Source organism: Gobio gobio (assembly GCF_949357685.1).
Source record: "Gobio gobio genome assembly, chromosome: 1".
NCBI lineage: Eukaryota > Metazoa > Chordata > Actinopteri > Cypriniformes > Gobionidae > Gobio > Gobio gobio.
In genome coordinates this window covers 23,957,023-23,983,245 of record NC_137097.1, presented here as the reverse complement: position 1 = coordinate 23,983,245, position 26,223 = coordinate 23,957,023, and the positions used below count along the sequence as shown (strand labels likewise).

The 26,223-nt window shown below is 41.9% G+C and overlaps 1 protein-coding gene across 1 annotated transcript; it reads left to right on the top strand.

Annotated features, from left to right (window-relative positions):
- Positions 1-78: 78 nt before the first annotated feature.
- On the top strand, positions 79-22,528 carry LOC307122524 (uncharacterized protein). Its single transcript, XM_079810522.1, has 3 exons — positions 79-137; positions 4,198-4,343; positions 19,917-22,528. Exons 2-3 carry the CDS (start codon positions 4,259-4,261, stop codon positions 21,074-21,076), a joined length of 1,245 nt encoding a protein of 414 aa, XP_079666648.1. The 5' UTR covers positions 79-137; positions 4,198-4,258; the 3' UTR covers positions 21,077-22,528.
- Positions 22,529-26,223: the final 3,695 nt, after the last annotated feature.

The following is a 26,223-nucleotide window of genomic DNA, read 5'->3' as shown; positions in this document are numbered from 1 at the left end:
AATAGTAGACAGACATTTCTCTGCACTTCTGTGATTGTAGACAGCTGAGTGTGAACGGGACTTTTATTTTGGTGTGGTGATGTGACGTCATAAGGCTGCGCCTGCTCCTGCATCTGATGTGATTGAGCTGGAGAAAGGTTCGTTTTAAGCATTTAACCTTGTTTAAATCGATATAACCCGTTCAATGATTTACAGTTTTTACAAGCAACGTGAAAATAGTTTATTCACCATTGAATATAACATTGTAATGCTTTAACTAACTTTAATGAAGTATATTTTGTGAGAGTCAATCACATCCACACCAGTAACAGAAAAGCTGTGTGTAATTTATCTCTCTCTATCATGAATCAGTTCATCATAAACACGAGTTCTAGCAAATGATGGAGAAACTGAACTTTTCGACAATCAGCTCCCTAGTTCAGTATTCAGGGCACTTATAAGTAGGGTTACCAACTTTGTCACTATGAAATGAGGGACAAAAGGTGGGCTGGTTTTGTGCGAAAATACAGTGTATGATTTTTAGCCATTTGTCATAATGATAGCTAACTTAATAAAATATTAATACATAACTCTCGTGCCATGGCAAGTACAGTAGGTTTAATCTTAGTTTGTTCATTTACAGCAGTGTTAACACATACAAATAGTAAAGGTAATAGGTAATGGTTCAATTAAAAGACTAAGACAAAACACTTGTGACTCCTTCACTATAGGTTAGAAAAATTCATGTTAATCTTGCATGTGACAAACTAAAAATAACATAGCGTCTGTATGCTGTATTTTTGCAGCATCAAATAGGAATCAAATAGCAGACTCAGAACATGCAACTTCTGTGCACACAAATAATGTTTTATAAACATAGTTCGGGAGGAGCACGTCAGATAATTGACACAGGTGGAGAGCACTCAGCTAATCATCAATAAGAGGTATATATACACGCAGCAGTCTTACCTCCATTCATTGACAGTTTCTAGCATCCCTCCACCACTCCTTCTCCACACTTTTATTTTATCAACCACTTTCATATACGGGGGTACTCTGGGTTCGGGCCAAATTCCGAGCTCGAAGCCCTCCCCCGGACAGCACGCCAAATACGCAGTTAAACTTCTCTCCATAAATTATATGTAAGTGTGAACTCGTGAAACAGTGGTGGGGAATAAATGCTTATGAATAAATGCTTCACATTCTTATTTCATTCAAACTATATATGAGTTGAAAAACAAAACTTTACAAAATAAATAATGTAAATGCAAAAGAAGAAAAGAGGGGCATGCCTCTGCTCACTAAGTCTACTTTTTCCATGGATCTTTTTGGCTGCCCTTGACCGATTCAAGCAGTCTTTTGTCCTTTTGTGCAGTCAGAGAAAAGTCCTTACATGACAGGTCACAGTTCACAGATATTTGAAGTTCATTTTTGATGAGCTCTGTGCTGCATCTGTTTCTTGAGTCTGACCATTTAATGGTCATCAGAGAGAAAATCCTCTCTACAAAGGCATTTGAGCCTGGCACACTGAGGATAAATGAGACAATCCTGAACATGTTGATCAAGTTGGCTTTCCCTAGAATTTGGAAAACTGTGACCCACTTCTCACTGGTGGATTTTGTGGTATCCTGTGAGGCTTTCTTTATTTCTTCCTTACTAGCACAAAACTCTTCATAGAGTTGGTCCATACTCACAGTCTCTGTCATTTTGAGGGCAACCACCACCTGCTCCAGGTCAGTGAAGGAAAGCTCCTTATGTAGGCCAATTGGTTTCAGTTTCATCATTACATTTTCTGGTGAGAAATCAAACCATTTGTCAATATATGCAATGACAGAGTCATAAAACTTCAGAAAGTCACATTTTTGCTTTGATCTCTGTGCTGCTGACACTTGTTTGTCCATCAGCTGCTTGGTCTGGTATCCAAAAAAGCTGTCTTCTCTCCGCTGAAGCATCTTCAATTTGAATTTTTCCACCTCCTCGTAAACATCTGTGATGCAGAGCTTTGTTTCTTCCAGCTTTCTAACGAGTGTGTCAAACACACACCCCACGTTGTGGAAAAAGCACAGATAAATCTCAGCAGCTGCAGTTTTTTCTTCGTCCTCAAAAGTCCTCCTCAGTGCCAAAGGACAGGTCTCCCCAAGGGACCTGAAGTATGAGGTGAGAGCTGGCCAGCTCTGCAGGAGACGATCAACAGCTGGATGAAGAGACAACCATCGCGTGCACACATGACGCAGAATTTCACGCCACTCAATGTCAACAAAGGCAAAAAATGCACGCAGTTCCTCTCTTCTGGAAGCAGATACTGAGAAGTGGCTGTAGACCTTTAAAACCAGTGACTCAATGTCCACTGAGAGCTGATCACAGGCGTGCTTGCAGGCGTTATGAGCTATATGAGCCGGGCAATTAGCTTTCAAAATGCGACTGTTGGCACTGCTCAATAACTGGTAAACAGAGTGGTGTTTTCCAAAGTTAACATTCGCATTATCTGCCGCATATGCTGTGATGTTTTTTATATCCAGTTCATACATTTCCAGGCAGTTCATCAGAGCTCGATGAATACCATTTGCAGTTTCATCACTATCTTCGTAAAAGTCAAGTAACTTGCACTGCACTCCATCAGAGACAGAAAAATATCTCACGCACACAGGAAACATTTTTCTATTTCCCTTGTTTGAGGCATCGGTGGCAACAGAGTAAAACACAGGCTCACCTTCAGATGGAGACAGATCATTCAGGATATCCCGCACAGTCTTTGGTCCTAAAACATTCATTGTGATCATCTCTGCTTTCGTTCTCCCCAAGCGCATCTTCTTCACAACATTTGAGTCTTGAAACAAAGCACCGTTTAGCTTAACAAGACAGTCGTTGCTGTTGTAACTGAGTCGATGTTTGACGGTGTGATACACGTATGAGGCTTCGCTTGCCGCTATTTTGTCAGTTTCCACAGTAGTTACCCCGAAGAATCCACAGATATTGCTTGCACCTTTAGCTAGTGTGGCCTTCTTGTGCATTTCTGTGGAAGCATGTTTAGTCAAGTCATTCTCACCTCCATGGGCAACTGAAAATTCCCTGCGACATAAAGTACAGAAGGCTTTTGTTGAGTCACCGCTGACTGGCTTAATCCATATATTTTTTACCTCCCAATTTTTATTGTAGCTGCACAGTCTTTTCTTTTTTGCAGGTTTATCCATATTTTATCCACATGCCAAATCGATTATCGACTTTTTTTGTGTGTGTGTGGAGGAATTGGCGCATTTACAACGTATACTGATGCGCGTGAGAGGAGGGGGGCTGTGATTGGATGATCATGATAGGTTAGGTGTGACGTGTGAGGTGTTGGGTGTGTGTGTCTGTCAGCGACGGTGATCATTCTCAAGTGTCGTGATCAGCCCTGCTCGCTGCTGTTGTATCAGTGGTTAGATCAGCGTAGTAGTAAAAAACGGGACAAGTGAGGTCCCGTACGGGACAAATCAATTAGGCTCAAAATACGGGACGTCCCGCCTAATTCGGGACAGTTGGCAACCCTACTTATAAGGACATAAGTCAATGGGCTGACTCCCTGATCATTGCCCTGACTACTGAACTAGAGCTGATTGAGTCGGACCCCCGAGTCAATTGATTCAAATACTTTGTAAAATTATTCAGTGATTCAATTCACAACTCGTGCTGCTCAAACAGTTTAAATGAGCGAGAACAACAAACACTAACATGTCCCATGACCACTTTAACAAACTGCTGATGTTTCCTTGAAAGTGTAAATCATTTAAATAAAATCTGTAATTCATTAAATATCAAATGTAGGCCTGTTTGGCTTGTTCTGTATAGACTCAAAGCTGAGAGGGGTTCCCAGAAGTGATCCCAATACGCGGTGACCTCCGACATCCTTCAGGGAACGAGGGTTAGACGTTATGTATATTATATTCTGTCAATAGATCCTCATAAGCACTACATACTGCACCTTTAAGGTTGAACCACTGGAGTCACATGGATTATTTTAACCATGTGTTTACTTACTTTCTGGCCCTTGAATGTGTTAATTAAATAGCTCTCTATGGAGGGGTCAGAGAGCTCTCGGATTTAATCAGAAAAATATCTTTATTTGTGTTCCGAAGATGAACGAAGGTTTCACAGGTTTGGAACAGCATGAGGGTGAGGAATTAATGACAGGATTTTCATTTTTGGGTAAACTAACCCTTTAATTTTTCTCATCTTAAACAGGACAAATACAGAAAAACTTGTGGTGAAGTGACTGAGATCCACGTGGCACACTATTATAAAGATGGAGTTTATTAAAGAGGAGACTGAAGACATGAAGATTGAAGAGACATTGAGAGTGAAACATGAAGAGACTGAGGAACAAACAGGTTGGTTTCATTCTCAAAGCTGAACTCATTTGATCCGTATTCAAATCTCCAGCTCTACAGAAAAGAAGGATATTTTGGAAGAATTTCATACGAGTGTCCCGATTAAAGTGCTATTATATGACATGAAGCAGGTCAGACATGTTAAGATCACATGACCAGATTCACATGGCGTACACATACACGCGGAATCACACGGCGTACACATACACGCGGAATCACACGGCGTACACATACACGCGGAATCACACGGCGTACAAATACACGCGGAATCACACGGCGTACACATACACGCGGAATCACACACATACACGCGGATTCACACGGCGTACACATACACGCGGAATCACACACATACACGCGGAGTCACACGGCGTACACATACACGCGGAATCACACGGTGTACACATACACGCGGAATCACACGGCGTAGACATACACGCGGTATCACACGGCGTACACATACACGCGGAATCACACACATACACGCGGAATCACACACATACACGCGGAATCACACACATACACGCGGAATCACGCGGCGTACACATACACGCGGTATCACACGGCGTACACATACACGCGGAATCACACACATACACGCGGTATCACACGGTGTACACATACACGCGGAATCACACGCGGAATCACACACATACACGCGGAATCACGCGGCGTACACATACATGCGGAATCACACGGCGTACACATACACGCGGTATCACACGGCGTACACATACACGCGGAATCACACACATACACGCGGAATCACACACATACACGCGGAGTCACACGGCGTACACATACACGCGGTATCACACGGCGTACACATACACGCGGAATCACACACATACACGCGGAATCACACACATACACGCGGAATCACGCGGCGTACACATACATGCGGAATCACACGGCGTACACATACACGCGGAATCACACGGCGTACACATACACGCGGAATCACACGGCGTACACATACACGCGGAATCACACACATACAGCGCGGAATCACACGGCGTAGACATACACGCGGAATCACGCGGCGTACACATACATGCGGAATCACACGGCGTACACATACACGCGGAATCACACGGCGTACACATACACGCGCAGATGATGTTCGTTTCGGCGTACACATACACGCAGAATCACACGCCGTAGACATACACGCGGATAGGGATGAAACGATTACCGGTTTCACGATAAACCACGATAAAATTTAGTGATGTTAGTAATATCATATAAAATGTAATTATCATTAAAACCGCGTGTGATTATCACGATTGTGAAAACTCGCGGTAAATCTTGTCCAGTCAGCGTCAGTCTGACGCAGGCGCAGCGCACCACTGTTTTTTTTAATGAGAAGAAATGGAAGAAGGCAGTAACAGCGCCTGGAGATTTTTCAGACTTCTAAAAGGACCAGATCTGAGGTGTGGTCATATTTTGGCTTTTACAAAAGTCCTGAGGGAAACTTAATCGAAAATGGTCACCCTGTCTGCAGAACATGCCAGAAGAAAGTCGCTGTAATGGGGTAAACACTTCAAAACTACGAACGCAAGGCAAGTGGACTTTGACCTCAATACCAGAACTACGTCTGGGAAATAATAACGTGAAGCGAATTAACAAATTCAGTCAAGACTGGGTGACATTTAAGGGATAATCAGGGCTTGACATTAATAACCGCCATTTGCGGGTGTAACGTTATTTCGGCTGCACACTTGCCACGCTGGCGGTTGAACTTATTATAGTCTTCTCAAAAGCCATCTGTTATAATCGCGTTGCACATTATAACCACTTACACGTGTTTCTATTGAGTTTATGAATGCGATGCCGTCTCACAATCAGAGGCGTTCAGATTAGCCGGAGTTTTGTTCATAGCGCGCGCCGCTCTCACTCGATGAAATCTCTCAAAGCTGAGATAAACGTGCGATGTACGCAGGAGATTCATTCATCATACAGTGGTTGACTGTTTTTGTTCTATTTCAGCAGCGAAAATGGTTTAAAAAAACACAGCAGAACCACAGCGCATCTGATATGACTGGCATAACGCTGGCGAATTTAGGGACCGTCTCTAAAGTTACACACAACATTGGTAACGTTATACACGTTTCTGACTTCAATAGCATTTGAAGAGAATGACAGTCATAAAACTGACTGTAAAGTGATCATTTAGGTGTCAGGTATGATGCACACATTTTGATATTTAATAAAATAAACCATGTCATGTCAAATCATATGAAAATATGAATATGCATCATTTCACTAGGATACTGTTTGGGCTCTTACACAAAATATGCTGATTTAAATGCATCATTGCTGAACACTGATGAGAATATTGCTTGAATATATTTACAGAGATAATATTAGAGATTATATTTACGACAAATTATTATTTATGCGTTATGCGTTGCTATTGACGACGGCCATATATATCATATATGGTATGATATATATGATATAATAGATATAGATATAGATATAAATCCCACAGAATAGAATCTTGCTTAAAAAAGTGCTTAGAGCTGCTTTAGTTATTTGTTGTTTGTTGATTTTCAAATATAAAACTTGTTTAAATGTTTTAAGTGTGTGAATCTGTTCTTTTTGAACACTTTCATCTCATTTGAACAAAACCGTGATAATATTGATAAATGTGATCATTTGGGTCACTATAATCGTGATGTTAAATTTCCATACCGTTTCATCCCTACACGCGGATAGCTCAAAATGCGTACAGATAACACGGCATTTGGCTTTAGAAAGTGGCTTGTATGTTTACGTAAAGTCACGATGTCATGTTGCTTATGGAGTTGTTTGTTTGTATAATGTGAGCGTTTGTCAATTCGAGATCGCTCTGCTCTCGTCTGGTTCTCTTCCTGAGGGAAGAGGGTTTGGCATCCGAGACTGATGATGTGGTCCCGCTCATGCCGAGGCTGAGCGTGGACGCACGTCACAGGTTTCTCGGGTAGAGCTCGCTGAGATCGTCATGGCGGTGTTTCAGACGCACCAGACAGGTTTGCTGAGGGATCTCGATAAGGGGTTGTTTTCCTGATGCGGTGGTTGCACAACAGGCGGAGACTCCAGGTGTCCAGGTGGTGGACTCCTGAGAGAAGTAGGAGCTGTGTATCACAAAACACAGTCAGCGTTGATGATAAGTCTCCTCCCTGAGGGGGAGCTACATTGACCCGCTCTCCTCTTCTTCATCATCTCCCCAGGCGCTTCTTACATCCGGCCTGGGTGGGCCCATGATGATGGTATTCTAGGGCCCGCCTAGCTGGTTTGTGAGTGCGCCCCCCTAAGGCCCATGGTAGTGGTGCACCTAAGTATACATATTGTGAATTAAGCTTGTGGGTGGATATCATGGCGAGCGGGTATGTCCCCTATAAAAGGGAAAAATATTAATATATTTTAAGACTTATGCTCCCTGTAGAGGGCTTCGGGGATCGCTATGGATCGTTTGGATTAGTGGTGAGCCGTTATCGGCGTTAACGTGCTGCGTTAACGTGAGACTCTTATCGGGCGATAAAAAAAATATTGCCGTTTATCTATTCTCAAAGTTGGGTTGGGAGCTGGGTCTATACTACGCAAACTATGATGACTTTCACCTTGATATTTTAGCGCGGATGTACACCTAGCCGAATTGCACTGTAGGGGGCGAGAGAACGAACCTGTGTGTATGCCTACTAGAGTTGTCAAAAATATCCATATTTCTCTATTGATACTGAAATATCTGCAAGGATACGATACTCATTTTCTACAGTATCAATATCAGCTGCGCTCTCCTCTCCGACCGACAGCGAGTTGACACACACCCTCCTCCTCTCATTCAGTCCGTTTAATCCTCTGAACATTAAGAACGCATGTTCTGCTGGATTTTTCTTTAGCATGTTCGTATTGGTGTGACCGGCCTTAATTTTGCGCGGGGTTGCACATAACGTTAATTCTAGTAATTCCCGCAGATTTCGCGCTCGCATCTGAAGCGCACACACACAAACCGCAATAAAGCCGTCTCTGACATACAGGTGCAAAAATGAGCTCCTTTATCCAGTTTATTAATGGTCAAATACACTCAAAAAATGTCTCAATGCCCATCTTGGTGAGTTTTAACATAAACAGTTGTAACCAGCTCACAGGAACAGTGGGATCCATGCGTGGGTCAGGTCTTAATGGGACAGAAGTTATTTATTATTCAAACTACAAAAAGACAAACGATCACTTACGAGCACACGTATTCTGAATGCCTTCTGCAAAATTCAAATGAGCCATTTTAATCTAGATTAATTCCAAGATAACAGTGAGATTAATCTAGATTAAATTTTTTTTATCTATGCCCACCACTAGTTTGGATATTTCTGTAGGGCCTGTAGTTCCTCTGTTAGTTGGCTAGAACGATCATTACACACCAGTTGCTCGGGCTACATGGTGAGCTAGTGTTGCTAGTAGAGAGCCAGCAAGAAAAAAAAAAAAAAAACATTCAGACTAACCCTAGACCTACAGTTAGATTTAGAGCCAGCTCTAGTAAATGTTACCCCTTTTCCACCAAGGCAGAGCTAGAGCTAGATCGGAGCCAGAGCCTAGTTTCAAATCGGTTCTTTGTGTTTCCACACCCAAAGCCCTAGCTCAGAGCCAGGAGAAGTGGTTCTTAAGTAGCACCAAAACATTGCTGGGCTAGAACAGGGCTAGAAGTAAGAACTGATTACGTCAGGCGCTGGGGGCGGGGTCAACAAGACCAACACAAACTTGAGATCCGCCATTGAAATAGCAGCTAATGGAGCTAACAGCTGCTGCTCGTCTGTAATATCCGTCTATACAAATGACAGCGAGCTGCACGAATGCGTTGGATTCGTTGTGTTTTGATGCCGATGTAGGATCGTAAAGCCATGTGAATCAATAGTAACGCAATGTTTGCATTGTTGATGTAAGGCTTGTTCGCAGCGGTGCTGTGCAGAGACCGATCGCCGTATGATAACGAGTACAGCGAGAGCATATGTATATATAACCGCAGACTTGGCAACACCCCGCTAGCATTGCTGAGAGAGATGAGACGTATACAGTGACGTAAGACCTGGCTCTGTTGTGGCTCTCAGCCCGTGGAAAAGCAAACGGTTCTTAGAAAGCTCCTCAGTCGAACCAACTATGAACTGGGACTAGCTCTGGCTCTGAACTAGCTCTAGCACTGCCTTGGTGGAAAAGGGGTATGACTGGCACATCTGCCTGAGTGCCTTTGTCAGGGATGCACACAGCGTGCTTTTCGGCGCCTCCCGCTTATTTCACGTCAGTTTGGGTGACTTGTGTGAATCGTGCAGATCCGAAGAGGTTTTGAGAGGATCAGTAATTCTGGATTGTCTCCAACAAACAAGTAAATAGGAAATAAGCAAATCATCTCTTCCTAAAGAATAAACATGAATGAAGGTATGTCGAGGATACATTACAACTTACTGAAACGTATCATATGTCATGTAATCGCTCAACCAGTGTTTCAACCGCAGAAAGACATCACAATAAAACAGCTTGAGAACAATGTCACGCAGGTAGCATTACATTTACCTCAGAAGTCATTCAGTGTCCAGAGCTGTTAGTTCACTACAGAAATCAACTCCATCGCTAAATGCACTGTATTAGCCTATATATTCATTATATTCTACTTAACCTGTTAGTGATGTCTTGATTATTTAATGTATATTTAAATAAATCTGTCATGAAAATGACAGACACTGTATAAATTATACAGTGTTTCCCACACAGACTAATTCGTGGTGGTGCGCCACAGAATCAACACCGGCCGCCACATATTGCATGTCGTTATTCTTTTTTTTTTACCCTGTTTAAAACATGCAGCGTATTCGTTCAGCTGCACTTTCTTTCCCTGCTCTCCCTCTGTCTCTCTGTCACTCACGCGCGTCTCTCGCTCTCAAATTGCCAAACCTGCTCTTGTTATTAAACAAAGTCTAAAGGCCTGTACACACCGGGACGAATATCGCGCGCGCTTATCGCCAACGTTTTTCGTGCCGTTTTTCGTGCCGTTTTTCGGCGCGTCATGAGTGTTCACACCCAAGCGATTTTCACTGGCGCTGCGCCGAGTGAACGTGCACATTCAGTCGATGCGCTCCCGGTACACAAGATGGTGCTGCGGCACTTTAAGCCTCTGACACTCGCTTGTCACACAGAAGGAGAAGAGAGACAGTATTTACGTGCTTGCCAAAACCATAGACATATTATGTATATGGACAAAACCATTCACACACTTTTTGCTAACTGGCAAGCAGCATTAGCAGTTCATCTTCTTCTTTGTCTACTTACTACTTCTTCGTCGTATCAATGTGTGCTCGGCAAGACCGTTTTGTGCTTGAGCGCCACCAAGTCGTGTTTTACTGTCACTTCAGCAGCTCCAGGCACGTGAACAAAAGCGCCGATCTCATTGGTCGGACAGTTTTTGACGCGCCGCGTCAAAATAAAAAAACGAACCCGAGGCGTTTTTTTAAAAATGACGCTTTTACGGCTGGCGTTTTGCGCGTCGGTGTGAACACTCACATTGGCGCCCATTGTTTAGTCCCGAGGCGTTAAACGTCGGCGATAAACGCGTGCGAAAATCGCGTGCGAAAATCGCCCCGGTGTGTGTTACATTTTTTAAAGTTTTAATACGAAATTCAAACAATAAATAGCGTTTTGGTGCTAATCTAATCTAGATTAATTCCAAGAGCCTATATGCTCACTGTGGGTGAAGAACAGTTTAAAGACCGCCCAAGACCTTAAAAATGTGAGAATAGCTCTGGGTAGGCACTGCTCATTCCTGCCGGTATGTAGTGTATTGCTAGGCGTATATTTTCTCCTAGTTTAAGCTGGTGACTGGTAGCCACCTCGGGGTAAGGCGGTTTGTATCCTCTCTCAGTATAAGCTTTTCGAGAATGCAGGTTCAGACTAACCCTAGAACTACAGTTAGATCTAGAGCCAGCTCTAGTATATGACTGGCACATCTGCCCGAGTGCCTTTGTGCTGGTTAAAAGTTGCCCTCGGGTATAGATCTATATTGGCCTAGGCTTTCTAGGGATTACGGAGGCATCCGTTAAAAGCGCTTGCACCCCGGGCAACTTCACTGAGTGAATGTAGTTTTTTAGTAGCCCTAATGTCAGCCTCCTCTCATGTAGAGTCTTCAGGCCAAGGCCCGCCCCCTTCTCTGCATTCTGGGGTCTTCACTAGTAATGCAGGTTGGTGCTGTGCAGAATTGATAGCGACTTAGCCAGTTGCCGTGGGGCGGGATTTAGGCCATCTTTCGTTCAAATATGAAGAGATTGTATGCGTAGCTCAACCCCGCCCCCCAGAGCTAGTTTCTTTGAAAAGCTGCAAGCTTTTGGCAGGCTCTGGCCCTGTTTATATGTCCTGGCCCTGTATATATGTCCTGGCCAGGTGGCAGTACTCCTCTGATAAGGCAGGGTAGATTTGAGTATCCCACTCCTCATAGCTGCAACCTAGATCAGCCTTGGTAGGTCTGTTGCAAAATCGGCCCCATGTGTATTGCGATATGTGTTTACTCCCCAACGATGTCGGCTTCAAGTAGCAGGATTCCCAACTAATAGCCCTACTTAGTAATTGGATGTTATTTCTGTCAGCCAGCAGAGAAGCTACTGTCAGTCCAGGGTTATAGCAGCTAGTTTTTCAGGCCTGCCACCAGGAAGCCGTCCCTGCAGGCCTGCTACAGTGGCATGAAAAAGTATGTGAACCACTTGCAGAATCTGTGAAAATGGGAATAATTTTAACTAAATAAGAGGGATCATACAAAATGCATGTTATTTTTCATTTAGTACTGCCCTGAATAAGATATTTTACATAAAAAAAATGTTTACATATAGTCCACAAGACAAAAAAATAGCTGAATTTATTAAAATAACCCTGATAAAAAGTTTATGAACCATTGATTCTCAGTGCTGTGGGCCGTTCCCTGGATGATTCACAGCTGTTTTTTTGTTTTGTGATGGTTGTTCACGAGTCCCTTGTTTGTCCTGAGCAGTTAAACAGCCCAATGTTCTTCAGAAAAATCCTCCAGGTCCTGCACATTCTTCAGTTTTCCAGCCTCTTTTGCATATATTAAGAGCCAGGGGGTGAAAACTTTTGAACAGGATGAAGATGTCCACATTTTTCTTTTGTTTAAATATATATATTTTTTCATTTAGTACTGCTCTTTAGAAGCAACAGAAGATAATTTCATGTTTCCCGGAAGACAAATTAAGTACAATTTACCTTGATTTCCAAATTCAATAGGTTTTCACCCCCTGGCGTTTAATGCATTGTGTTTCCTTCTGGAGCATCAGTGAATATTTGAACCTTTTTTAGTAGTTGTGTTTGAGTCCCTCAATTGTCCTCAGTGTGAAAAGATGGATCTTAAAATCATACAGTCATTGCTGGAGAGGGTTCAAATATGAAAAAGAGGCTGGAAAACTGAAGAATGTGCAGGACCTGGAGGATTTTTCTGAAGAACATTGGGCAGTTTAACTAGCCTGACGTCGTCATACTCAATTCTAGTCAGAATTTGAGTCTGATACTTCTCCGTTGGGCTGTGATTATGGGGCGTGTTTCAACCGAACCAGGAAAGACCTCAATTGGATAGACCTACAACCATTCAGAGCAACGGAGCGACGCATTACGTCAGTTGTCAAATGTCAATAGAACTCAACTGCACTCAGTGTTGCCAAGTCCGCGGGTTGAAGCGACCCCAATTATGTGATATACAGACCCAGGAATGCGAATTTTAGCAGGCAGCCCTGCCAAAATAACGTATTTTATTAATAAAGTATTTTTATTAATAAACATATTTTTAACAAGTTCTCGTTTAGGATTAGAACAGATTTACTTTACTGTTTATCATCTGTCCATCATCGTATAAAGCCCGCCCTGACAATTTCATTGGTCCGAACAGTTTCTGTTCGGGCATAATTACTTCTCTATGGATCAAGTCCAAACCAAACTGCCCGAGTTAAAATGTTGTTGGGTGGGGCTAAGTTCGGCTGGCATCCAGGCTACAGTTTAACTGCTCAGGACAAACAAGTGACTCGTGAACAACCATCACAAAACAAAAAAACAGCCGTGGATCATCCAGGGAACACATACTTTTTCATGCCACTGTATAAGGTAGTAGGCCCCACCAGGCCTCCCTGAAGGTGGGCTCCCGGTCGCCGTGGCAGTCAGCATGGATTGCTAGCAGGTAGTAGGCCCCTTCAGGCCTCCCAATAGGCTCACTATCGGGTAGTAGGCCTCCCCTGGATGCGAGTACCCGGACCCCAGCCACCTTAACAGCAGGCATAAATTGCTTGCAGGAAGCAGGCCTCAATAAAACCAGGCCTCCCTAGGGGTGAGAGGCCTCACCAGGCCTCTCTTGAGGGCATGTTCTCGGGCTTCAGCCACTTGGCAGCTTGAATGAGTAATGGGCAGGTAGTAGGCCTCACCAGGCCTCCCTGAAAGCCTGCTATCAGAAAGTAGGCCTCACTAGGCCTCTCTGGAGACTTGTCATAAGATAGCAGGCCTCACCAGGGCTCCCCCGAGGGCATGTTCCTGGGCTTCATTAACTTGAGAAACAGTTAGCATGAGTCGCTAGCAGGTAGCAGGCTGCACTAGGCCTCCCTGCTGGCCCGCTATCAGGTAGTAGGCCTCCCTTGAGGGCGAGTTCCCGATTTAGGATGCTTGGGTAGCTAGCATAGCTTGCTATCAGGTAGTAGGCCTCTCCATGCCTCCCTAAAGGCTTGCTGTCAGGTAGTAGGCCTCACTAGGCCTCCCTTGAGGGCGAGTTCCCGATTTAGGATGCTCGGGTAGCTAGCATAGCTTGCTATCAGGTAGTAGGCCTCTCCATGCCTCCCTAAAGGCTTGCTGTCAGGTAGTAGGCCTCACTAGGCCTCCCTGAAGGTGAGTTCCCGAGTCAGGACGCTCGGCTAGCTGGCGTAGCTTGACTATCCAGTAGTAGGCCTCCCTGAGAAAACAAGTTCTGTTTTCCAGCTACTTTGACAGTTGGCTTCGGCTGCCATCAGGTAGTAGGCCTCACCAGGCCTCCCTTTAGGCGAGTTTCTGAGTTTGGATTCTCGGGCAGTTAGCATGTACTGCTATCAGAGAATGAGCCTCACTAGGCCTCCCTAAGGGGTTGGGTTCTCAGTTTGGGAACTGTTAACTGGCATAACGCTGACAGCTAGTCGGGACCTGCTATCAGTAATCTGGCCTTTAGCCGGCAGCGTCTGAGGACGGTCTTACCCTAGCGCGACTATTGTCACATCTGCTACTTGGTCCCCAAGTGAGGGAATGTAGCCTACACCCTGGTTTACTTACCGGGCTGTTTTTTGAGCTCCCCTCTCTTTGAGGGTCGTCTGTGAGCCCGAAGCTGCCGGGGTCTGATCAGACAGTCGTAGGCCCCTCGCGAGGCCTCCCGATTAGATCAGCTTGTAGGCCAATCTGGCCTCCTGAGTGTTTCTATAAGATAGGAGCTCAGTAGATCCTAGGATGGAGCAGATTAACTCCCCTCGCTAGCAAGGGTTGAAAGCGATATGCTGAGTATTGCTCTCCAGGATGCCCGTCTCTGAGATCCGGTCTGAGGAGGACATTGCCAGTTTGCAGTACCTTGGGCTGGATGCCTCTCCAGGAGGCAAATGTCCAGAAAACTCTGTTCTGAAACAGACAGGGGTGGCCCAGCCGAAGTGTCCCACGGAAGCGACACCAGGCCAGGCCTCCCTGGTGGCATTAGTGGCTGGCTGGGGCGCCCTAGGGCCCCTTAGCCACATTACCTTAAAGGAGCCCCTTCTGTTGAATTGGTTGGATCCAGGCCTTTGAGCGGCCTGGGTAGAACTTCTCTAGTGTTCGAAGTTTCTTACTCAGGCTTATAGGGAGTATAATAGGGAATGCCATCACTGACAGCCTTGTGTGACCAGAGGGGGAGTGGTTCAGGCATTTCACTGGGATTTGCTTGTCCTGACAGTTGTCACTGCCAGTAGGCATGCACTCCCCTCGACATGGCGGCGTGGGTATATCGTTCCCCGTAGCGTCTTTCTGACGCAGCACGAGTTCCCTTTCGAAAGGGAACGTCTCCGGTTACGTATGTAACCTCTGTTCCCTGAGAACAGGGAACGAGACGCTGCGTCTCATTGCCATGCCTTGGAGCCTGCCTGCTAAACAATCCCTTCATATGAAAAGCGGTGTCATGTTTGCAAGGCGCCCTTATTTACTTCCTGGTCGCACCTTGATGACATCATTGGCTGTTGCCGGTCAATAGGATTGCCGTGATTTGATAGTAGTTCAGACACCTGTCACGCTGGAGGCATTCCCCGTTGCGTCTTTCTGATGCAGCTTCTCGTTCCCTGCTCTCAGGGAACAGAGGTTACATACGTAACCGGAGACTGCTTTACTGTCTTCTGAAGGCTTTGGGGCTTTTGTAATAAGAAAAACATATTGGACAGGAAGGAAACTTGGAACAAGAAGAAGAGTAAAGATGGGCAGATCAGCTGTAACGTCATCGAATCCGCTGTTAAAAACAAACCCTCCACCCGCACATGATTTTCTCTGATTTAGATCCTCACCTGAACATCACATTACAATTATTCAAATTCTCAGTGGTAACTGCGATGCTATTGTTACATATTAGCTACACTGAAGTGCGTTTCTCATTTCTTAAATAACTTAAACCAGGGTTGACAACCTATACAGCAAATGGAGGAGTAACTGCTGGAACATGAGGAAACACGAGAGATGTGTTTGTGTTTAATTCAGATAAAGTACATTGCACACACAGATCTACATTTTGAGCTCATCATTCATCATAGTAACACAGATTGTTTTATTAAGTTAGGAACTATAAGATTAAAGTGTGAGATTTAAATTACACAAATCAAAGCATGGATCTCTGAAAGCATGAGCACTGTGCATCACACGCGCACAACAGATACAGCTTGTTCTGCTATTTGTTGTGCTTTGCTTTGAGAACATGTATTTTGTAGATATCAAGTATAAAAAGTCCCATTAAACATTTCACACACATCACAATGATGGTTATGTGCAAACTCCATTCATGCTCTTCATGCATTTTGAGTGCTCGTATCTCTTCAGCTGAAATGCGAACTGCCGCAAATTAAACTGAAATGTTCAGCGTCGCGTCCTGAAGCTCAACACACAGTTGTCTTCCTTTAAAAATAACCAGACTAGATTATATATATATCACCAGTGCTGATGCCGCTCTCGCTCGCATTGCAGTCTCTGATCTTGAGATGAGCTGACAACTAAAGTTAAAGAATGACACGCATTCATTGTGTTTTACCGTGAAATGAGTTCCGCGTCTATTAAAATCAACACATTAATGATTTATCTCTCATCTCACATTTGTAATGTATTCCGTTACGTTACTCAATCTGAGTAACGTATTCTTAATACTTGGATTACTTCCACTAGGGTTGTGACGATGATGGAGTGCCGCCCCCCGTTGCGAGTCTTGCGCAAGCGACACACACTAATCCTAGTCTAATTCTAATTTACTCTGTAAATTAAAGTGAGAATATAACTAAAGCATATTTTAAATATTGTAGTCTTTGCCAGAGATGTTAGTCAAATATTTGTATCAATATATATTGATCTTGACATTGTTAGCCTCTTATCTTACACTGTGTATTTAACTTAAAATATAAAATGTTGTACAAGAAAACAGTCCTTATTAATGAATTATTAGAAGGCTATACAAGCCTATTGTAGTGTCTCATGAGATCGTGCTCATTGTAACACAACTCTCCTGTGCTGAAGCGGCAGTTTAAGATAAACCCAGACTTCAGCGAACGTCATATTACTGTCCTCTGGTTATTACTTTTAAAGACAATTTGCCTTAGCTCTAATGTCAAATCAAATGAAAGAATGAAGGTGATCTGATAACACACATAGCACAGAAGAACAATAAATCAAGAACAAGAAAACAGGAACAACACTCAGACCAAAACTTGCGATTTACCAGCACAATTAACTTTTTGTTATGCAAAGCATAGCATAGGCTACAAAATAAATTCTGTTATTGAAATATTGTAAGATGGTTGTATGAACTACACGAAAGAACGTTTAAAGAACAATATGCAAAATTGAAATTTATCAGCTCCGTAATGGATTGTGAAAAGTGCGTAGCCTATTGGAAAGCCAGTAATTAGTTGGGTGATTAAAATAACGAAATAATAGTTTTTAAGTAGAAAATAATATTTATGTAAAGAGATACAGTAAAATAAAAATAGCTTAAAAGTGCACAACTCTAAGTGGAAGACAGCTAAGTTTTTCCTCTCATGTGCAAACTATTGGAAAGCCCGTATGAGTCATTAGTTGGGTTAGTAAAATAACGAAATTATAATTTTTTAAGTAGAAAATATTTTTGTAAAGAGATACAGTAAAATAAAAAATTTAAGTGGAAGAAAGCTGCGTTTTTCCCCTCACAAGCAACCTAGAGGGCGGATATTGGGTTTTAAAACCCAGCCTAACGAAATTATAGTTTTAATTAGAAAATAATATTTATGTAAAGAGATATAGTAAAATATAGAAACGCTTTTTAGTTCTTTAAGCCTTCTCGGGTATTTTCATAATAATAAAGTGCTGAATGACATAGACTTTTTCACTGTAGAATACTATAAAATAATGAATTGTGTGCCTCATTCTGTGATAAGAAGCCATATCAGCTCACAAACACTCGACTGACTATATGAAGTGATTTAAAACGTGTTATTAAACGTCGTATTTTGTTGGACAACAGGTTCATGAACGCTTCGTTTTACTAGTTGGTGAAGATATTTGACATGGGATGGTTTTTTAAATATAACTGATCACAGAGCCACTCTTCACTGACACGCTGCACAGTTATATTTCGTTCTCCATTCTCTTACTTTAATGTGAAATGCTGTTTGAATTTCCAAGATAGAAACGCGTTCTTGCCCTGGCTCTGTTGTTCTCTGTTGTCCACCTCTTGCTTCCACTGCTCCTTTTCAGACTCCATTGTTACTGATCCAGCAAAACACGTGTTTTCGTATCGGGGCGTTCTGGGAAATGCATGGAGTTGGTTTAATTTATTTATAGAGTGAATAAACACGTGAAACCGAGAAGTATCGTAATGTAATCCATTGATTTCAACAATGTAACTGTATTTTAAAAACAACTATTTAAATTGTAACTGTAACGGAATACAGTTACTCATAATTTGTATTCTGAATGCGTAACGCCGGTACATGTTTTCCGTTACTCCCCAACACTGCCCGCGGATATAACCGCATACTCCGAGTCCTTGCACAATAATTGTCTTTCTGGAACATGACAGTGTAGTTAAATGGACTAAACGAAGCTTTGAGGCGAATGATTTTGCCTCAATGATTTTTTGCATTCGAGTAAGGCAAGTTTATTTGTATAGCACATTTCATACAATTCATACATTTCAATGGCAATTCAAAGTGCTTTACACAGAAATGGAATTAAAATATTTGTAAGTGAATAAAAAAAAAATATATATATATATATATATATATATATATATATATATATATATATATATATATATATATATATATATATATATATATATATATATATATATATATATATATATATATATATATAATATATTATAACCCCTATCTGGGTTTATTTAAGTGAATAAAATAAATATATATATATAGTATAACCCCTATCTGGAGTGGAAGAAAAGAGAGTCAGGTTTGCTTTAAAAATAGTTGTCAGGTAACTGTGCTTTTAAACAGTACCCTTGCAGACAAATCTCCTTGGCCTAACTGGAGAGCTATCTCAAAATGTTTTACCCGTCAGAGCAGATCTAAACGGGTCTTCCTCGCACCAGAGGGAGTACTCAAAAATATTTGTCAGGTAACTGTGCATTTAAACATTACCTAACATTACCACCAGGGCTAACTCTACTTTGTTTGACCGTCAGAGCGGATCTACACGGTCCTTCCTCTCACCACCAAGGCTATACAGATCTATCCGTCAGAGCAGATCTAAACGGATTGTCCTCGCGCCGGAGGGAGAAACTTGAGTTACTTGAGAAATCATTTCAGCCCTAATCTCCTCAGAATTAGCCTTTGAATAGAGCGCATGCTCCTTGGGTGTGGTCCATTAGCAGATGAGGCAGCACACAAACGACTGACATCTCTTTCTTTTCAAACAGAATACATAAACAGAGAATATTACATTAGAGATATTACAGAGAGTTACATTATCTAAAACTTGACATTTCATAATTTCTTTAGACTTGTCTCATGTTGTGTGACATGTATTCACTAAATTACAGTTCATTTTCTAAAGAGTATCATAATGGACTTCTTTGACTGAGAGTCTGCAGATCGCGCATCATGTTTGTTTTCTTTGTTTTGCAAATAGCACAACATTTAGTTTTTATTGTGAGTGAACAAAACTAGAAGTAACTAGAAAAACACTTGCCTGAAAGACTAAAATCAATGGAGTATTTGGAGTGCCTTTCACACTAATATGAAAAAAGCGAGTTGGTCATGCCGGACCTCTAGGGGTTTTTATGCCTGTTGTGTGGTGCTGTGCTATTGGGTTAATTTTTGTCTTTTTTTTCCTTAGACCTGATGCAGTTAAAAGAGGAGTGTGAAGTACTAAAGGAAATGGAAGAAAAAGATCAATATGAGAATTATCATGATTTCATAACTGAAGAAAAATATTTTAGTTGCTCACAGACTGAAAAGAAAGAAACTATACGTTATTTCACCCGCTTTCAGGGTAGAAAGGGTTTCAATCAACAAGGAAATCTTACAGACCACATGAGAGTTCATCCTGGAGAGAAACCCTACACATGCCCTCATTGTGAAAAAAGTTTCAAACATAAAGGACACTTTCAAGACCATTTAAGAATTCACACTGGAGAGAAGCCGTTCACCTGCCAACAGTGTGGAAAAAGTTTCAATAGAAAAGAAAACCTTAACAGGCACTTGAGAATTCACATTGGAGAGAAGCCTTACACATGCCCTCAGTGTGGAAAGAGTTTAAAAAATAAAGGACTCTTTCAAGACCACTTAAGAATTCACACTGGAGAGAAGCCTTACACCTGCCAACAGTGTGGAAAGAGTTTCAATAATAAAATAATTCTTAGCATACACGTGAGAGTTCACACTGGAGAGAAGCCGTACACCTGCCAACAGTGTGGAAAAGATTTCAACCATAAAGGAAGTGTTAATCGTCACATGAGAGTTCACACTGGAGAGAAACCTTACACCTGCCAACAGTGTGGAAAAGATTTCAACCATAAAGGAAGTCTTGATCGTCACATGAGAATTCACACTGGAGAGAAGCCTTACGCTTGCCAAGTGTGTGGAAAAGGTTTAAGCCAAAAAAGAAGTCTTGAATATTACATGAACATTCACACTGGTGAGAGCTCCTACACCTGCAGACAGTGTGGAAAGGGTTTTGAACAACATGGAAACCTTAATGTCCACATGAGAATTCACACAGGAGAGAAAATCTACACGTGCCCTCAGTGTGGAAAGAGTTTCAATCAAATAGGACACTTTAAAGGCCACTTAAGAATTCACACTGGAGAGAAGCCTTTCACCTGCCAACAATGTGGAAAGAGTTTCAACAGAAAAGAAAGCCTTAACAGGCACTTGAGAATTCACACTGGAGAGAAGCCTTACATCTGCCCTCAGTGTGGAAAAGATTTCAACCATAAAGGAAATCTTGATTCCCACATGAGAGTTCACACTGGAGAGAAGCCGTTCATTTTGTGATCTCTGTGGAGAGAGAGTTTCGGATATAAAGAAACCTTTAAACACCACATGAGCATTCACTGGTGAGTCATCAGTCTGGAATGAGTCTCGGACAGAAAAACCTTAAGCCGAAAGTATAGTTGTTGTTTTTTTACGCATATGCACAGTCAAACGCACAGCATTGCAAAGTATGCTTCTTTTAACCCGTATGTGTACATAGGCATTCTGTGCAGTTTGAGCAATCTCTCGCCATGAGTTACAACCCATGCAAATATCTTTGTATTCTTTCGTGCTAGAGGTGTAAATATTAGGGACTTTTTAACCACTTTGCACAATCTCTCATTTGTGTAACCCTTAGGGATGGAACGATTACCGGTTTCATGATAAACCATGATAAAATGTACAGACGTTAATAATACCGTTTAAAAGTTTATGATTTTGAAAACTCGCTGTAAATCCTGTCCAGTCAGCGTCTGTCCTACGCAGTTTTTTTTAATGAGAAGAAATGGCTGAAGGCAGTAGGTGCGTTTATATGGAGCACTGTAATCGGTTTAAAAGTCCAATCCGAATGAAAATGCTCCATATAAACACCTCAATCGGAATAAAAATGGCCAAACCGAATGAAATTGTAATTGGTTTGAGAGGGGTGGGATAAACCTTTTCATGAACCGATCAAACGAAAAATTCCACCATGTAAACGGCTTGATCCGATTACTTTGAGAGCACGTCTTTCTGTGACGTGTTATACAGCGCGCGCCTCCTCAACTGAAGAGCGCACGCCGCGCTCACACCAGGCTTATGTTGACAAGAGAGGAAAGTTCATTTTTCTGAGGTATTAAACTTTTTATTTCGTAACATGTTATGAACATGATGTTGGAATAATGACACATAGCCTGGCTACACCATCTCATCTTGACAGCATTTGTCCTAGGCTTCAACTGCGCCTGACAGAAAAAAATAGTTTTCTGAGGTGATTCTTACACTTTACGACAAATAATAAATAGCTTTTATAAAACTGTACAAGTCCTGGTGGCCGTTGAGAGCTGCCATTTCAACGGGGAACATTCAAGCTGCTGGAGAGGACGTGTCGACATTTCTCTGTTTCTCGTAAGTTAGATATAAAAAAAAAAAGTTCAACAACTGCTTCAAATTGGTTAAGTAACATTACCCACAGTCTACTTTAATTACTTTTGTTAATATTTATACCTTTGTGATTATGGTATCTTTCCTTAATCATCTGAAATATCTATGTTTAGTACTAGTAATGATGCTGAACACGTCTTGAATGCTTTCATTCATGTTTCACCGTATATCCTATATGTTTTTATTAATAATTTGAGTGCAATTTATTGTTAATTTTGTGTTTTTCAAAATAAATGAATTGAATTCATTTTGATTCCGCATTCATCAATTCACAGATGTTGAAATAGCCATTGTATAGGACATAAATTAGGTTAAACTGTCCGCCCACAGAAAAATAAATAAATATAAAAATTACCAACACAGAACTATTGATCCATGATACTAACGTTACGAATCTGAGGCGGCAGACAAATTGTGTGTGCATGTCACAAAATGATCCCGACTGAAAGTCAGCAGATGTAAACACCAGATCGGATTAGATAACGTCTCATGTAAACAGTCCACCGAATCTTTCAATCGGAATGATTTTAATCAATGACAATGGAATGACAAAAAAGTGCGCATGTAAACGTGGCTAGTGACATCGCCGGGAGATTTCCCAGCCTTTTTAAAGGACCAAATCTGAGGTGTGGTCATATTTTGGCTTTTACAAAAGTCACATAATCGAAACATAATCGAGGATAGTCACCCTGTCTGCAGAACATGCCAGAAGAAACTCGCTGTAATAGGGGGAACACTTCAAATCTGTGAACGCAATGCAAGTGGACTTTGACCTCAATACCAAAACTACTGGGAAATAATAAAGTGAACGACAAGGTGACATTTAAGTAGGGCTGGGCGATAAAACGATAACAATATATATCGCGATAGACACGTACTCGATATCAATAAAAAATGCGCTCGATAAAACATTCGATAACTCTTTTTTTTTTTCGTCGGAAGAAACCAGAGGTTGCGAAGCAAGTTTGGTTGCATGAACAAAGGCACTCGCTCTCTGGTAACCAAGCAACGTAGGGAGTGACAGGCTAACAGCCAATCAGGTAACTGTATCAGTTGGTTGACCACCTCCGCTGACAGCGTGCGCACCTCGTTCGTTTGGGGACATGTTTATACTCGACGCGCTCGCCGTTGTGCTATTCTTCGGCTGAATCCAAAATCGCCCCCTAAACTCTCAAATCACGATTCCCTACTTTAGTCAACTGATACAGTTCACTTGAAGGAGTGAATGAGAACGAGTGAGTGAATTCAGACAGTGTGTACATCGGCTGTACACTCGTTATTGCGGTGCATTGTGGGATAGAATGAGTGCACTCAAAAACGTCCACTATGGTTTCGGACACCACTACAAATGGCTGTCCCTTCAAATAGTGCCCTATTTAAGGGTATAGGGGCGATTTCAGATTCAGCTTTTGAATCTACATGGAGAGGTAATGTTACTCTGCATCAGTGCCTTATGACAAAGCATCTAAATGGTAACAGTTACAAAGAAATAACGGAGGCACTGCACCTTAATGTTAAGAGACAAATGTTAAGTGTTCATTGTGATTTTAGACTTGTGTTTATATTTTAATTAGAGTGTTTTCCATGGTTGTGTTGACATTTCTGCCTTTATAACTGAGGGTATTATAATCGGAGGAAGGTTACGTTTAAAATAAACATGTTTAAATGTATAATATTTTTCTCCTGGTCCTTATCTTAAACAGGTCATAAAAAATATCAATAATTATCGATATCGACCGATATGAAACATTTATATCGTGTTACAGTTTTCAGCCATATCGCCCAGCCCTACATTTAAGGGACAATAATGTATATTCATTGTACACTTAGTACACGGATTTTCTTTACCACATAAATAACTACGGGGACATATTGAATTGAGATTAATGTTTTAAAGGGGTGATGAATTGAGAAATCAACTTTCCTTTGAGCCTTTGATATATAAAAGTTTATCGTGATATAAGAATATCCTGTAAGTTTCAGAGCTGAAAACTTCCTTGTTAGTCAAAGAAAAGCTTTTATTGAACCCAGACCCAGAAAACAAGAGATCTCCGAATATGTTGACCACTGACTTAATAGGATGCAGAAGCCCCGCCTCAAGCCCGCCCACCGACTCGTGGAGCTAAACGGATCGCGCTACCGAGCAGTAAACATGCCGGTTCCAGCTCACATGCGTAAGACATTGCGTGTTTGTTCGCTTCATTTCACCTCAGAATCGATTGTAAACAAGATAGAGGTCGAGACTGGATTTGCAGACATCCAAAACACAATGCTCTGCCTTCTATATTGGATCCGACAGGAACGGTGCAACACACACTTTTGTGAGTAAAACATGGTTTTTTATATGTGTTCGTTTTGCATTGGTGCATTGAAATCTATTGATTACACACTGTAGCACGCTGTCACAGGCTGGAGAAGGAGTTATTGCTTCATTCGTGATCAGACTCGGACTTGTAACGGCAGTGCTCGCAAAGCCCAACGTCTCGGGCTATGTGTTTTTCAGACGGGCTATCACAGGCCTGCCGAGGGGCTATAGTGAAATAACATTCCTTTCTTGCACGTGTGTGTGTACGGTTTGTGGTTATATTTACGTTTGCGGTTATATTCAGTGATGATCGGGCCGGCCAAGTAATACAGAAATAACATTCCAATCATTCATGGGTGGATGAGAGATGAATCATTGCGTTTGTTTGATAAAGATATTTTGCGAGTCCTGTGAGCGATTCCCCAGACAATTGCAAAACAATTTCCACATGTACTGAGGGGAGCTGAAGTTCATTAAATATGCAAATCTTATCCAACTTCCTTATCTTACTTCCAAGTCTTCAGTGCGGCACGCCCATAAAAGCCGAGCGTTTTTCAGAGAGCCTCAAAACCAAAGCAGAAAATAGCCTATTACTTATTCATTATGATGCTTTTGAATGTAAAAAACCATGTGAATGTCATTAGTTGACCTCAGATAACAGTATAAAAAAAATTAAAAAGCCAGTTCATGACATCTTTAAATCTTACCTGATTTTAAATCTTATCCATTTTGTACAGTGTACAAAACAATCATCCAGACAATGATCACAAGAAGTTATAGTAATAATTCTAGTAGTATTAATATTAAAGTACTCTGATTTCATTAAGGCCATTAAGGAAATCCCACAGAACATAATCTTGCTTAAAGCTACACTGTGTGATATTTTCCCCCATCTAGCGGTTAAAAGGTATATGATCATCCAGTGAATATTAGTTTCTCTTCTCAATTCCGATTTCGTTTTAACTCCTACGGTGGCCGTTTTAGTCCAAGATTAAAGGGTTAGTTCACCCAAAAATGAAAATTCTGTCATTAATTACTCACCCTCATGTCGTTGGACACCCGTAAGACCTCCGTTCATATTCGGAACACAAATGAAGATATTTTAGTGTAAAGCTGATGCTGAGAAAGGCTTCACACAGGCCTCCATTGGCATTCAGTACATTGACACTTCCAAGATCCATGAAAGGCACTTAAAACGTCGTTACAAAGTCTATCTCACCACAGTGGCTCTACAATAATCATACAATGCGACGACAATAGTTTTTGTGCGCAAAAAAAATCAAAATAACACCTTTATCCAACTTGTTCTTGTCTTCCGTGTGCGCCTCCACGACGCATGCGCGAGAATATGACGTAGCGCCGGTGTTCGGGAATCGATGAAATACACACTTAAGCCCCATTTTGAGCACTACGCCGAGACCTAAAGCACGATCAATGTAGAATCCAACAGCTTAGACACGCGCGTCTTCCTCTGCTCGTAAACAAATCGCTTCTGGGTCATCTGTCCGAACGCCGGATCTGCGTCATATTCTCGCGCATGCGTCGTGGAGGCGCACACGGAAGACAAGAACAAGTTGGATAAAGGTGTTATTTTGATTTTTTTTTGCGCACAAAAACTATTGTCGTCGCATTGTATGATTATTGTAGAGCCACTGTGGTGAGATAGACTTTGTAACGACGTTTTAAGTGCCTTTCATGGATCTTGGAAGTGTCAATGTAC